The sequence below is a fragment of the Mobula birostris genome, chromosome 1 (genome assembly GCF_030028105.1).
Source record: "Mobula birostris isolate sMobBir1 chromosome 1, sMobBir1.hap1, whole genome shotgun sequence".
Classification (NCBI taxonomy): Eukaryota; Metazoa; Chordata; class Chondrichthyes; order Myliobatiformes; family Myliobatidae; genus Mobula; species Mobula birostris.
In genome coordinates this window covers 67,387,552-67,402,578 of record NC_092370.1, presented here as the reverse complement: position 1 = coordinate 67,402,578, position 15,027 = coordinate 67,387,552, and the positions used below count along the sequence as shown (strand labels likewise).

Below are 15,027 nucleotides of genomic sequence, written 5' to 3'. Positions count from 1 at the left end.
ATTTATTGATGACAATAGGGGTGAACCTGTCTCCATTCCTCCTGCAAGTCCACAACCAGCTCCTTTGTTTTTTGCGACATTGAGGGAGAGGTTGTTTTCTTGACACCTCTGTGTCAGGGATCTCAGATGTCACATTTATTCCAAATTGTAGATTTGTAAAAAGAAAAAGACATTCAGAGCAAAAGTGGGACTTTCACAAATATGTGTGAGAATTTATTATTAGGAATAAAGAGAATATCATAGAAATTAAGGCAGCACAACATTTGCTAAGAACATTATTTAAGCAACAGTCTAGCAATAATGAAGGAGATTGTTTGGATTTTAAGAAATGCAGACGTGGTTGGTGGAACTTAAAAAGCTGATAAATCCCAAACACCCAATGATCTACATCCCAAAATTTTGAAATAGGTAGCTATAAGGTTGATGGTTATCATCTTTCAACAATGGACTCTGGTATGGTTCCTGCAGTTTAGGTAGTGATTCCACTATTTAAGAATTGAGGGAAAGAGAAAACGAGGAACAAGCAACTCCTTGACTATCACAAGAAGAAAAACATTAGAACCCCAGCTTGGATACCCTAAGCTATCTATTTCTGTGCCCAGGAATTTTGCACAGTACTGTAGTACTTTTATGTATTACACTGTATTGCTACCACAAAAACAAATCATAACATCTGTGAATGATGAGAACTCGATGCTGATTTGGGTCTCTGTTGCAGACTGAGAGTGGGAAGGGGGCAGGGAGAGAGTGGGAAGCACCAGGTAGACATTCTATAAAGATCAATAAACCAATTGTTTGGAATAAAATGTCCTTGCCTGGTGCCTCAAAGCTGGGTGCGTCTACACCCATACCAGCCCCCCCTGCCCCCAACAACCCTTCTCTGCCACCTGTTCCACACCCCACCCACAGCACTCCACTCTTGCCATTCTCAATATCCTTTGCTACTCCCCCCCACCCCCCCAGATTTATAAGCTTGCTCTCTGCTCCACGATGACTAATCTAGTCCTGTGTAGAAGTCTTAGGCACATATATATATAGCTAGAGTGCCAAAGACTTTTGCACAGCACTGTATAATGATGTAAAAAGAACAGAATACCTTGAGAAGAGTATTAGGATCGAGCAGAGCCTTCACAAGAAAGAAAACTCACATTTGAATAAATTACTATAATTCTTTGATGGCCTGCCAAATAGGGATAAACTGCTGGAGGATGTGGTATACTGTAGTTAGATTTTCAGGAAGCTTTTGTTTAGGCCTCACACAGATTTGCCAATGGGTTATGAGCAGTTGAGCAGAGGTACAGAACTGGTTAACAGAAGAAAGAAAGGCTGGGATTAAACAGTCCCTTTCCTTCTGAAGTTTGCGGGCTGTGACTTGTGTGGACGAGATGTGTAGAACATAGAAGACTACAGCACAGGAACGTGTATGCTGACCATGATGCCAAATTAAACCAATCCCATCTGCCTGCATATGATCCATACCCCTCCATTATCTGCTTGGTCATGTTCTCGTCTAAATGTCTTAAACTTCACCATTATATCTGTTTCCATCACCACCACTGTCCTGTTCCCCACAGCACATACCGGGCATCTAGCACTCTGTCTAAACAACCTCTTTTCCACTTTTACCTTTAAGCTATGTCCCATAGTTCTGGCATTACAACCCTGGGAAAAAGACTCTATTATACCTATGCCTCTCATATTTTTATACACTTAGATCAAGTCTCCACTTTGCCTCTAGCACTCGAGAGAAAACAATACTAAGTTTTGCAGCCTCTGCTTGTATCTAATACTCCATAATCCAAGTGATGTTGTAGTGTCTCCTTCTGTATCTTCTTCAAAACCACATTCTTCCTGTAATAGAGCAGCCAGAACTGCACACAATACACCAAGTGTGCCTTCACTAAAATTTTTTGTAGAACTGCAACCTGACTACATGACTTTTGTTGTCAATGCCCTAACCAATGAAGGTAGGGGCATGCTGTATGCTTTCCTTCTCACCCTATTGACTTGCATTGCCACTTTGAGAGCTACAGAAATCTGAATCATGCTAGAAGCTATTGCAGAACAGGCAGCATTCAAAAGGTTAATTCTGTTTTCATAGATGCTGCTTGATTGGCTAAGTGATTTTATCATTTCTGTATCTGCTTTAAAGACCTTCTGAAATGTATTGGTTGTTAACTTTACCTCATTAACATTTTATAGTCATAATGTTGTAAAAATCAAAATGTGTTGTTTATTTGAACAAGGATGTTACTTCTGACTACTAAGTTTTGATGAAATAGTCACATAATTTTAGGCAATCACCAATTCCTTCAACATTACAGCTTAATATGGAAAAAAAAAAGACATTTCAGAATGAATAAGCAGTATCAAGGGAAATACTGAGTTAATTTTACCTTAATTGTTTTAACAGTCTGTAACTCAACATTGTCAAATAAAATGCTGGAAGAACTCAGCAGGCCAGGCAGCATCTATGGAACTGAGTAAACAGTTGACGTTTTGGGCCGAGATCCTTCACAAGTCCTGATAAAGGCTCACGGCCCAAAATGTAGACTGTACTCTTTTCCATAGATGCTGCCTGGCCTGCTGAGTTCCTCCAGCATTTTGTGTGTGTTGTTTGGATTTCTAGTATCTGCAGATTTGCTCATCTTTGTCAGACAAATGGTTCTTTCAAATACGACCTTAAAAGGTATAGTGATAGATTATTGAATGACATAAATGTGTTAATGTAAAACTAACAGTGGTCCAATGAACCAATGCAAAGACAAAAATAACCATTTAAAATTCAGTAATATGCTCTGTAGACAGCTTTATCATGCCCAGAATTGTCAGTAAACAGTGAACATTCTTATTTTTCCAAATTCCATTTCTGCATTTACAAACTCATTGGATGACTAGTTGGAGTTTTTGGCACTTTTATTCAATATAAAGTTACAATATACTTTCGATACAATTATCTCAAATGACATGTGTACTGTATATTGGTAGATATAGCAGAATTACCACACAGCTGCTGGGCAGCTGGCATCTTTTAAGGTCATAAAATACTTTTACTCCATGCTTATCTGATTTCAGGAATATACATTTAAACTTTAATATATTTAGAAATTTTAGTAGGCAAGAATGGATAGAAGTAGAGAGATTAAATTAAAGTTAATTGCAGACATTTGGTAATTGTGTAAAGGACCATCTACCAAGGTCCACATGCTATACTCTCCAAACCATAGGAAGAATGTTACGGTGTTTGACAGCTTACATGTTATTCAGCTTTAAGGTTATCTTTAAAGAAATGGAATATATTCAACAATTATTTAAAAATATCAATACACTTAGGGCTCTATTTCAAAAGCATGTATTTCATATTTAGTTATTTGACTCCAATCTAAAAGTGCAAAATCTGTACATTACAAATAAAAATAAAACTTGTAAAATATGTAACAAATTTTAAAAGGGAGGATGAGATGAGATACAGTCCTGAATGATCATTTTACTGAATTTTCAAGACCCTGCAAAAATATTGCACAAATTATTTAATTTGGTCAATTTTGTTGTTTTTTAAGTTACTCAAAACATTAGTCAAAATGGACCTCTTAATACATGTAAAACATTTCTATCATGCATTTTAAACATTGTAATGCTGGCAGAACCAAAAGATTCCTGTACTTTGGGGAATTTTCCATATGCCATACCGCATTTCCAAAACTTAAGAAGGTGGTTCATTGGGAGGTTGGAGCTTGCGGGTGTTGAAGTAACACACCACTTGCTGAGGTAATTCAGCGAGGACACTCTGTGCAAGAACTTCTTTAGGTGCCTGTTAAATGAGAGAAAAATACAAATACTTTTAAAAAGAGCAACCATGAACAAAAAACTACTAAAGACAGATAACACAACACATTTTCAGTCATTACGGAATGAGTTCCATCTCTATCTGATATGGGCCATTATCCTCATATCAGGCCTTAAGAAAAGACTATCCAACTAGTTGTGTTCCACATATCACTGCATTTTTCCCCCTCTGCTCAAATACGCTTTAAATTCAATTTTAGGTGGTGAATGCAAGATAAATAGAATTTCATCCATTAAAGCAAAATCTTCATTCATTTGAAAAAAAAAATCACAAAAAAGACTATATACTGGAAAACTAAAAGAAAAAACTGAAAATGCTGGAAGTACTGGTTAGGTCATGTCTGTGGGAATAGAAATAGAGTTAATGCTTCAGTTTGAAGATCCTTCAACAAAACTGAAAAAGAAACAAGCTGCATGGAGAGTTGGCGGGGGGGGGGGGAGAAGAGGTGTCATGAGTCTCTGGTACATTGAAACCAGGGTGACCCTGAAAATAATCTTTAAGCAGTCATTGAGAGAATGAAGCAGTTGGAGAGCAAAAACATACGACAACAGTGCTTGGGTGTTGCAAAACTCCAACAGATACAGCTCAACTTCCTGACTATTTCAAGCAATTTTATTTCAGAATTTTTTCAGTCATTTTGTCAACGGCCTTGCATCTATGAGCTGCCTTTACCAACCCTGCTGCTTGTGGAAGCAGCAGCTTCTTATTTAATTTTAGTACTGCTGCATACATCCTCCCCACCCCACTCACCCCACTTTTTAAATTAAATTTTATTTGTGAAAATGGAGGAAAAGCCAATCACTTTTGCCAGTCTATGACTTTCTATTTGTTTCAGCTTCTCCCATTTTCCTCCACGGGTGTTACCAATCTTGACGAATTCCTCCAGCGTTTTGTGTGTTACTACAGGTTACAAAATACCCGACATACATTCAAAACTTTGGCATTTGGCAGACCGGCATAATATATTTTCCAGATGTTTGCAGCTTCAAGCATGTTCTGAATATGAGAACTCAGTTTGTGGCCGCATTTTCAACTTATGAACTGTTCAGGTTATGAACAGCTCCAAATTCCAGCACCCAGAGTTTGTTGTCGCCCCAAAACCAAATCATGTTCTTCACTTAAAGTATTCAACTCATGACCCAGTCTTCACTATGCAGCTATATCATAATAGGTACATTCCATGGCAGATTTTCTTTTATTTAAAAACATCAAAACCATCAAAATACTTACTCATTGTATAAATGTGTGTGGAAATACATGATAATTTTTCAGCTACATTCAATATTTCAACAATTTCTGATTATACAATATTTTAATGTTTTTGTTACACAGAAACTGTGAAGCAGACTTAAATTATTATTGGTTTATATAACGTACTTACATTTTGAAATTTCCTAAATGGTACAAATTGGACAATATCTCTGATAGCTGGTTCTCCAGTGGGTGATCTCAGAACTCCATCATCACCATCCAGAAACTCCATGGCACTAAAATCTGCCCCACCAACACCAATAATGATGATAGACATTGGCAATTTTGCAGCATTAACGATGGCCCGTCGTGTATCCTCTAAGTCAGTTATCACTCCATCTGTGATGATCAGCAGGATGTAATATTGCTGCCAAAAGATAGATCTTAGCATATATAATTCACCAAAATTATACAAAGGGATTAATTTGACAAGGTCAAACAGAATCTAGGTTCTTAGTGTACAATTTATTTACAAAAGATCATTGAAACACTTGAATAATATATTTTCCTACAATTATGATAGATTGAAATTGATTTTTACTATATGCTTGCAATATTTAATTTAACCTGCTTTTATATGCAGATCTCTCAAGTAGAAGTGATAACAAAGTTTTCCAAAACAAAAGTAATAACAATTTGCTGCATTAAAGAAAAAAAAGTTCCTCTTTTCCTCCGGCCATTTTGCCAATTACCTTAAACTTATGTTATTTTAACTGAATTTTAAGAGGGTTCAATATCTCAACAAAAAAAAACTGCTGAACTGTCATTTTTAACACTATTACAAAGGAGACAGTATTTGTTCAGTGATTATTCAGGAAGAAAGAACTTCTGGGATGTAACATGGATCAAGAAGTACCAACTTCATTCATGGACTGCAGTGAGCTAAACAAAAAAAGTTTGGGAACCCCCGATTTAGGATCAGCTTCTTCTCCTCTGCTAACAGATCTCTGAATGTTCCATGGACAATGACATTATTCTTTCCTTCACTGCACTATTTTGTAATTTAGTAATTTTAGTGTCTTTGTACTGTACTGCTACTGGAAAACAAAGTTTCACATTACAGTTGGCACTCCTTATCCGCGAGGGATTGGTTCCAGGACCCCTCGCAGATACCAAAAAACGCAGATGCTCAAGTCCCTTATTCAACCTGTCTCAATGCAGTGGACCTGAGGACCCAGCGGAACCCTGGACCTTATTTAACCTGTCTCAGTGCGGTGGGCATTAGGACCCGGCGGCGAAGCTCTGAATCCGCAGTGTTATTGTTCACAAAAATAATCACGATTGCGATTGAAGATAAGTGGAAATAATAAAGCGATCAGAAAGAGGTCATTGGAAAACCATTAGGCTACAGTAGGTCAATGATCGGAACAATTTTAAAGGATAAAATGAGAAAGGTCCTGCCCGATTAAAGCTACAATTATTACTAAGCAACACAGTGGTTTAATTATTGGGTTTTGAGTTTTTGATCCTCCACATCAACCCGGCACAGATGGACAGCGCACTCCAGAGCGATCTGTCACTGGATCGAACTCGGGAATTTCCGTTCCCGGCGCTGAAACATACGTTTCTTAAGTATTTTATATGCATAGAAAAGTAAAATATATACTATATACTAAGACAAACGTTTGCTAACTGACGCTAAATAATACCAGATGTACCTGTTCCGACTTACTTAGTTAGAGAACTTCCGGTTTTTTCCGATCCCGATCCATGATAACCTACGCACATCCTCCCGTATACTTTAAATCATCTCTAGATTACTTATAATACCTAATACAATGTAAATGCCATGTAAAATAGTTGTTATACTGCATTGTTTAGGGAATAATAACAAGAAAAGAAAGTCTGTACGTGTTCGAAAAACAAGAGCTGGAAGAGCACTTCCGGGTTTTCTCGATTCACAGTTGGTTGAATTCGCGCGTGCGGAACTCGCGGATGAGGGCCGACTGTATTTAAGTTAAATCTGACTCATCTTCATTCTTCCGAATCAGATTTGTTGTTACACACATCCTGCTACGAGTTATCCAAGTAGCTCCTGACAATGGCCTGAATATGCCCAGGAAATTTCAGAATTTGCCCACATAAATGCCCCACACATCCCACATAACATGACAACAGTAATTTATATCCAAACAGTTACAGTCAGTGTTCTGACAAGTTTAAGTGCTGAATTTCTCATGGATTTCACCAAATTTCCAGTTACCCTCATTTTATACTGGTTAGAGTGAAGGAATCCTACCACACAGTGCAGGAAATTTTTGTATCAGATTGGACTATATACAGGGACTGACTTTATCCTGAAAATATAGTTGTGAGAGACTTAAAATTAATACTTCAGGTTTTTTTAAAATTGTTTGGATGCCTTTAAATATCCTAGAATTTTATTTTTCCAAATGTCTGAGTGTACCTGAACTTCATAACCATTAAGTGTTTGATATCTTTAACACTCAGCTAAGCCTGCTGTCGTCTTCTGTCCATATCAAGCAATTGCATGAACTCACAGCGATCAACTCAGCTCTGAACAAAGTTCACAGTTGGAGTACACATGATCACAAATTGGCACTGCAATTTTTGCCAGCAATATTTGATATCTTAGCCTACCATATGCTTTCTATGTTTAAGTTTTAAGGAATTCAGTCCATCACATCTAAGCTGACTCTCACTGCAAACTAATTCTCCGAATAATTTTCCCAGTAACCTTTTCAATCCAAATTCACTACTCTCTTCCCATCCTACTAGGAGCAGTTTTCAGAGGCTAATCAACCACATCAGCCATTATCTTTTTGAAACATGGAAGGCAACCAGAGAATCTGGCCAAAAACTCACTTGATTACAAGGAGAACAGGCCAATAACAATTCTGAAGAGATTCAGGGTCGTTCCAAGCACAACCAAGATAATGCAAGGAGATAAATATCAGACAATGAATTTCCACACTAAGCATGCATTGATAAAACCTCCCTTTTGAAACAACAGCTATATTTCTGAAACGTTCCTCTACTTGGGAGCACAAAATATACATTACTGCATTGAACATTCTGTTTAAACGTTCACAGGTGATGCCAGTATTTAAAATAATCGCCACTGCCTCATTTTAGGGGCAGATAAGAATCATCCATGTTAGTGTATCTAGTCAGATACAGATCAAATCAGGAAAGCTTACTTTCTTAAATAGTGAGAACATCTTTTTTTAATCTTGATCATTGTTGCCTTTAGCATTAATTCCAGGTGTAATTACTTGTACAGTATTTATATTTTCCCAGGGATTTAAAGTTATGTCTCTGGACCTCTGGATGCAGGACCGTAACTTAGCCACTATCCTGCTATACCCCATAAAGCTTAACCATATATAGCAAAGACTAAATTTCTGCTCTTATTCCCATTCTGACATGTCAGTCCATGGATTCCTCTACTGCCGCGATGAGGCCACACTCAAGACTGGAAGTGCAACCCCTTGTATTCTGTCTGGGTAGCCTTGAAACTGATGGCATGAACATTGATTTCTCGAACTTCTGGTAATGCTTCCCCACCCCCCCACCACTTACCCCTCACCATTCCCATTTTCCTCTCTCCCCTCACCCCTTGCCTGTCCATCACCTCCCTCTGATGCTCCTCCCACTTCCCTTTCTTCCACGGCCTGTCCTCTCCTATCAGATTCCCCCTTCTCCAGCCCTTTAATTCTTTCACCAATCAACTTCCCAGATCTTTACTTCACCGCTCCCCAACCCCTTCTGGCTTTACCTATCACCTACTACCTTGTATTTCTTCCTCCCCTCCCCCACTTTCTTACTCTGACTTCTCATCTTTTTTCTCCAGTTCTGATGAAGCGTCTGGGCCCGAAATGTCGACTGTTTACTCTTTTCCATAGATGTTGCCTGACCTGCTGAGTTCTGCCATCATTTTGTGTGTGGCTTGGATTTCCAGCATCTGCAGATGTCTGCACTTATTTCTCCATTAAAGGGGAACAATACCTTTATGCAACACACAAAGTTGTTGGTGAACGCAGCAGGCCAGGCAGCATACAGTCGACGTATCGGGCCGAGACCCTTCATCAGGACTAACTGAAAGAAGAGCTAGTAAGAGATTTGAAAGTGGAAGGGGGAGGGGGAGATCCAAAATGATAGGAGAAGGCAGGAGGGGAAGGGATGGAGCCAAGAGCTGGACAGGTGATTGGCAAAAGGGATATGAGAGGATCATGGGACAGGAGGCCTAGGGAGAAAGAAAAGGGGGAGGGGGGAAACCCAGAGGATGGGCAAGGGGTAGTGAGAAGGACAGAGGGAGAAAAAGGAGAGAGAGAAAAAGAATGTGTGTATATAAATAAATAATGGATGGGGTACCAGTGGGAGGTGGGGCATTAGCGGAAGTTTGAGAAGTCAATATTCATGCCATCAGGTTGGAGGCTACCCAGATGGAATATAAGGCGTTGTTCCTTCAACCGGAGTGTGGCTTCATCTTTACAGTAGAGGAGGCCATGGATAGACATATCAGAATGGGAATAGGACATGGAATTAAAATGTGTGGCCACTGGGTGATCCTGCTTTCTCTGGAGGACACCGCGTAGGTGTTCAGCGAAACCATCTCCCAGACTGCGTCGGGTCTCGTCAATATACAGAAGGCCCCATCGGTAGCACTGGACGCAGTATATCACCCCAGCCAACTCACAGGTGAAGTGTCGCCTCACCTGGAAGGACTGTCTGGGGCCCTGAATGGTGGTGAGGGAGGAAGTGTAAGGACATGTGTAGCACTTGTTCTGCTTACAAGGATAAGTGCCAGGATGGAGATCGGTGGGGAGGGATGGGGGGGGGGGACAAATGGACAAGAAGTCACGTAGGGAGCGATCCCTGCAGAAAGCAGACGGGGGTGGGGGGGGGGAGAAAGATGTATTTAGTGGTGGGATCCCGTTGGAGGTGGCAGAAGTTACGGAGAATAATATGTTGGACCCGGAGGCTGGTGGGGTGGTAGGTGAGGACCAGGGGAACCCTATTCCTAGTGGGGTGGTGAGAGGATGGAGTGAGAGCAGATGTGCGTGAAATGGGGGAGATGTGTTTGAGAGCAGAGTTGATGGTAGAGGAAGGGAAGCCCCTTTCTTTACAAAACGAGGACATCTCCCTCGTCCTGGAATGAAAAGCCTCATCCTGAGAGCAGATGCGGCGGAGACGGAGGAATTGCGAGGAGGGGATGGCATTTTTGCAAGACACAGGGTGAGAAGAGGAATAGTCCAGATAGCTGTGAGAGTCAGTAGGCTTATAGTAGACATCAGTGGATAAGCTGTCTCCAGAGATAGAGACAGAAAGATCTAGGAAGGGGAGGAAGGTGTCCGAAATGGACCAGGTAAACTTGAGGGAAGAGTGAAAGTTGGAGGCAATGTTAATGAAGTCAACAAGCTCAGCATGCATGCAGGAAGCAGCGCCAATGCTGTCATCGATGTAGCAAAAGAAAAGTGGGGGACAGATACCAGAATAGGTTTGGAACATAGACTGTTCCACAAAGCCAAAGAAAAGGCAGGCATAGCTGGGACCCATACAGGTGCCCATAGCTACACCTTTAGTTTGGAGGAAGTGGAAGGAGCCAAAGGAGAAATTATTAGGAGTAAGGACTAATTCCGCTAGACGGAGCAGAGTGGTGGTAGAGGGGAACTGGTTAGGTCTGGAATCCAAAAAGAAGCGGAGAGCTTTGAGACCTTCCTGATGGAGGATGGAAGTATATAGGGACTGGACTTCCATGGTGAAAATAAAGCGGTGGGGGCCAGGGAACTTTAAATCATCGAAAAGTTTCAGAGTGTGAGAAGTGCCACGAACATAGGTGGGAAGGGATTGAACAAAGGGGGATAAAACCATGTTGAGGTATGCAGAAACAAGTTCGGTGGGGCAGGAGCAAGCTGAGACAATAGGTCGACCAGGACAGGCAGGTTTGTGGATCTTGGGTAGGTGGTAGAAACGGGAAGTGCCAGGTTTGGGAACTATAAGGTTGGTAGCAGTGGATGGGAGATCCCCTGAGGAGATAAAGTCGGTGATGGTGTGGGAGACAATGGCCTGGTGCTCCTTAGTGGGGTCACGATCGAGGGGTAAATAAGAGGAGGTATCTGAGAGTTGTCGCTGTGCCTCGGCAAGGTAGAGGTCAGTACGCCAGACTACAACAGCACCCCCCTTATTGGCGGGTTTAATAGTAAGGTTAGGATTAGTGCGGAGGGAGTGGAGAGCAGAGTGTTCGGAAGGAGTGAGGTTGGAATGGGAACAAGGTGCAGTGAAGTCGAGACGGTTGATCTCCCGTCGGCAGTTAACATTGACTTCTCAAGCTTCCGCTAATGCCCCACCCCACCGTACCCCATCTGTTATTTATTTATATACACACATTCTTTTTCTCCCTCTCCTTTTTCTCCCTCTGTCCCTCTCACTATACCCCTTGCCCATCCTCTGGGTTTTCCCCCCTCCCCCTTTTCTTTCTCCCTAGGCCTCCTGTCCCATGATCCTCTCACGTCCCCTTTGCCAATCAACTGTCCAGCTCTTGGCTCCATCCTTCCCCCTCCTGTCTTTTCCTATCATTTTGGATCTCCCCCTCCCCCTCTCAAATCTCTTACTAGCTCTTCTTTCAGTTAGTCCTGACGAAGGGTCTCGGCCCGATATGTCGACTGTACCTCTTCCTACAGATGCTGCCTGGCCTGCGGCGTTCACCAGCAACTTTGATGTGTGTTGCTTGAATTTCCAGCATCTGCAGATTTCCTTGTGTTAACTACACTCTTATGACATTTTTCTCTTCAAATATTAATGCTGAAAATGCCATTGTTCTAATCATTTAACTCGTAATTGATAATGACCTTTGAGATTTAAAATATCACAAAGTGTTGGTATTTCCTTCCCATTCTGATTTGCTGCTTACATTTTCTCATTTAGTGTGGCAGTAGATCCATTCCCAACATGTCTTAAAGCTATTCCCAGATGTAGGCTAGTCGACATGCAAGGGAAGGAATACTTACTGAAGCTTTTGGCTGCTGTGATGCTGCAGCTGCAAAGTTTGCCATGTGGTTTATAATGGGAGAGAAGTTTGTTGGACCATAAAGCCTAACTTGAGGAAGGCAGTTGCAGTAGGCAGCAATTATCCCTGGAACCCCTAAAGTACAAAATAAATTGTTAGCAAAAGGGATTCACCACATTTGGTCATGGCTGCTACTAAATCCAAGTTAGTGCTTCTTTCCCATTATGAGGTAACCGTTTATAAATCGTGGCTACTTAATTACGAAGTAGACTGAATACATCATGTGCTAAAAATATCCTATTTTCAAATTTATGTATAATTAAAACAGTTGCCCATTAGAACGTAAAGAGAAACCACTCATCTCATGAACATTGACCTTGTTTTGCTCAAATTAGTTATGATACTTACTGGCATAACAGTATAGTTATTGTGTATACAGTGCATTCATATGCTAAGAAATTTCAGAAAGGTCAAGAACAACAAAGCAATTCTTCTCAAATGGTTTCAGTGTCAATAGCTCCAAGTGAGAGAATAGCATGAGATCATACCATTACTTAATCATATGAAAGTTGAATCTGAAGTTCAGTGCAGTTACTTGCTACAGTTCTATTTCAGATCAAAGAAGTTTCACATATATTGCATCTTTCATGACCAATGAAAGGTAGTCACTTTAAACAATCACTTTAAATATAATGATTTAAATCTACAACAAGAGAAACATTAATTGATGGGTTAGCATCAAATCAGACTGCAATACCTTTAGTTCTTTGTCATTTAAGGAATTAAGCTGATTGATCTGTTAAGAAATCTTGCATAACAAAATCAAAAGTCAAAGTTAAAGTCTGTCCCGAGCCTTTGTGGCCCATCAGGCCAGTGCTTATGCTGGTTTCTGTGGCGTGAAGCGACTGAGAATATGAGACTCCCCCACAGACAGGACGCCAGTTTCTCGCGAGGTTAACCCCCAGCATTTGTCGGTACCCATTTTCAGCTGGGTGGACTGGAGCCGTGTGTGGTTAAGTGCCTTGCTCAAAGACACAACACGCTGCCTTGGCCGAGACTCAAACCCACGACCTTCAGGTCGTGAGCCCAACGCCCTAACCACTTGGCCACGCACCACACACATATCAAAATAATTCTAAAAATCTCTTTTCAAAATTTAAAACAAATTTCATGAATAGATTAGTCCGAAGCACAGACGCTTCAAACTCATTTCAAAAGTGATTGAAATCTTTAACTTCAAGGAAATTGCTCACCATATTGCTTGATCTACAGTAACAACACAGATCTAAATGAACTCCCATTACACCTACCCCCTTCTCTTCATTTACACAACCACTACAGAATAAAGTGTCCCATACCTTCACAAAATGGATTTTGAAAATTGAAGTTTAGTGGAAATTCATGGGATACCTGCAGAACAAAGAACAATGTATAGCATAAATCACATAATTAATATTTTATTTGAATACATTTATACAAAAGATCTACTTTAACATTTACCTGCCAAGTAGGAGGTATTTTTGCACCAAACCCAAATGCCGGGAATAATTTGTCTCTGTAAACGCAAATCATAATTAATTGTCTGCCTCCACGTCAGAGTACAGTAAGTTATAACATGAAAATAAGTTACTTGAACATTAACAAGCAGAAGTACCTGCAACTATTAAAGCAGGTACCCAAATTATGGTACACAAATTATTCTGTATAATAACCTCAAATCATGGATGGCCATAACATTATTTTTGTAAGACTTATTTTATTTTAGGGTGTTAAGGAGGAAGCTTATTTACCCAACAAACAGGTTTTGAAGTTTGTTGATTAAATACCAAAGGGATGATGGCGTTGAACACTGAGCAGTGAAAAAATAAATGGCAGTCTGTCTGTTGTCTAGGTAGCCCAAGGCTGAGTGGAGAGCCAGTGATACTGTATCCACCATAGACCTTTTCTGGTAGTAAGTAGGCAAACTGCAGAGGGTCCAGGTCCTTGCATAAGCATGAGCGAGCTCTGGCCATGCCTAACCACTTAAAACATATCATAGTAGATGCTGAGTGCTACTACTAAATACAGAATATATAAGTTATACTATACTGCCTACAGCAGGATGGTATGTGACTTGGAGGTGAATCTTCAGATTTTCCACATGACTATTGCCCTTATCCTTTACAAGTCCTGGATTTGGAGGTACTGCTAGATTTTAATGATGAGGCACACTGATGTGACTTCCCACTAATTAAGAGGAAATTATAGTGTTTAGGTGATGAACTTTTTGGCATTGGAGTTACACTCATCAAGATAATTGGACAATATTAAAACACAACTTGCAAATTCATAAAATTCTAAATATAAAAATTACAATTACTGTGCCCCACCAAATTTCCACCTCAAACACCCAAGAAAAATGTAGGCACATTCTGCACTTAAACCTCCAAATGCAATCACAAAACACACTGATTTCAAAGCAGCAGGAGTGTAAATAATGACAACTAAACAGCCTAAGAAACTAAAAAAATGGCCGTTTGACTATACAATTTTGTGGGATGACGAGCAAAGGCATGCTTAGTGGGACAGGTACCAAACAGGTACAGGACAGCACGGAGAGTTTAAAAAGGAAGGTTGCTACGAACGGCTGTCTTTTGGATCCGGACTAAGAGTGTCATGGGAGCTGAATTCTGAAGGAAGGCAGTTTGTTTAAAAAACTTCTTCAAGTGCAAGAAGGACGAAACTGCGTAACCATGTGACGTCAACAGGACAGCGCGGAGAGTTTAAAAAGGAGACCACTTTATACAGCGGGCAGCTGTCGGAGCAGGCAGTGGAGTGAGCGGTAGCAGAGTGTAGGGCTTTGGCTTCAACGGGCTTCGGTGATAAACGGGAAGAAGCGAGAGCGAAGCACCAACTCTTTTTTTCTCCCCCAGCCCCTTTCGCAACTCGGCTCGGACAGACAGGAACAGCAGGGCTCTCA

The 15,027-nt window shown here is 40.6% G+C and overlaps 1 protein-coding gene across 4 annotated transcripts in view; it reads right to left on the bottom strand.

Annotated features, from left to right (window-relative positions):
• Positions 1–2,816: 2,816 nt before the first annotated feature.
• LOC140196797 (copine-3-like) overlaps positions 2,817–15,027 on the bottom strand; it is a 63,377-nt gene continuing 51,166 nt past the window's right edge. For 3 of the 4 annotated variants that reach the window (XM_072256615.1, XM_072256606.1, XM_072256624.1), the window contains 5 exons: positions 13,569–13,623; positions 13,427–13,478; positions 12,070–12,203; positions 5,229–5,465; positions 2,817–3,811 (listed from right to left, as the gene is read on the bottom strand). In XM_072256615.1, the coding sequence (XP_072112716.1) occupies positions 3,704–3,811; positions 5,229–5,465; positions 12,070–12,203; positions 13,427–13,478; positions 13,569–13,623 (586 nt within the window). In that variant the 3' untranslated portion in view covers positions 2,817–3,703. The remainder of the gene's footprint in view (positions 3,812–5,228; positions 5,466–12,069; positions 12,204–13,426; positions 13,479–13,568; positions 13,624–15,027) is intronic. The other variant, XM_072256597.1, reaches the window with a different exon arrangement.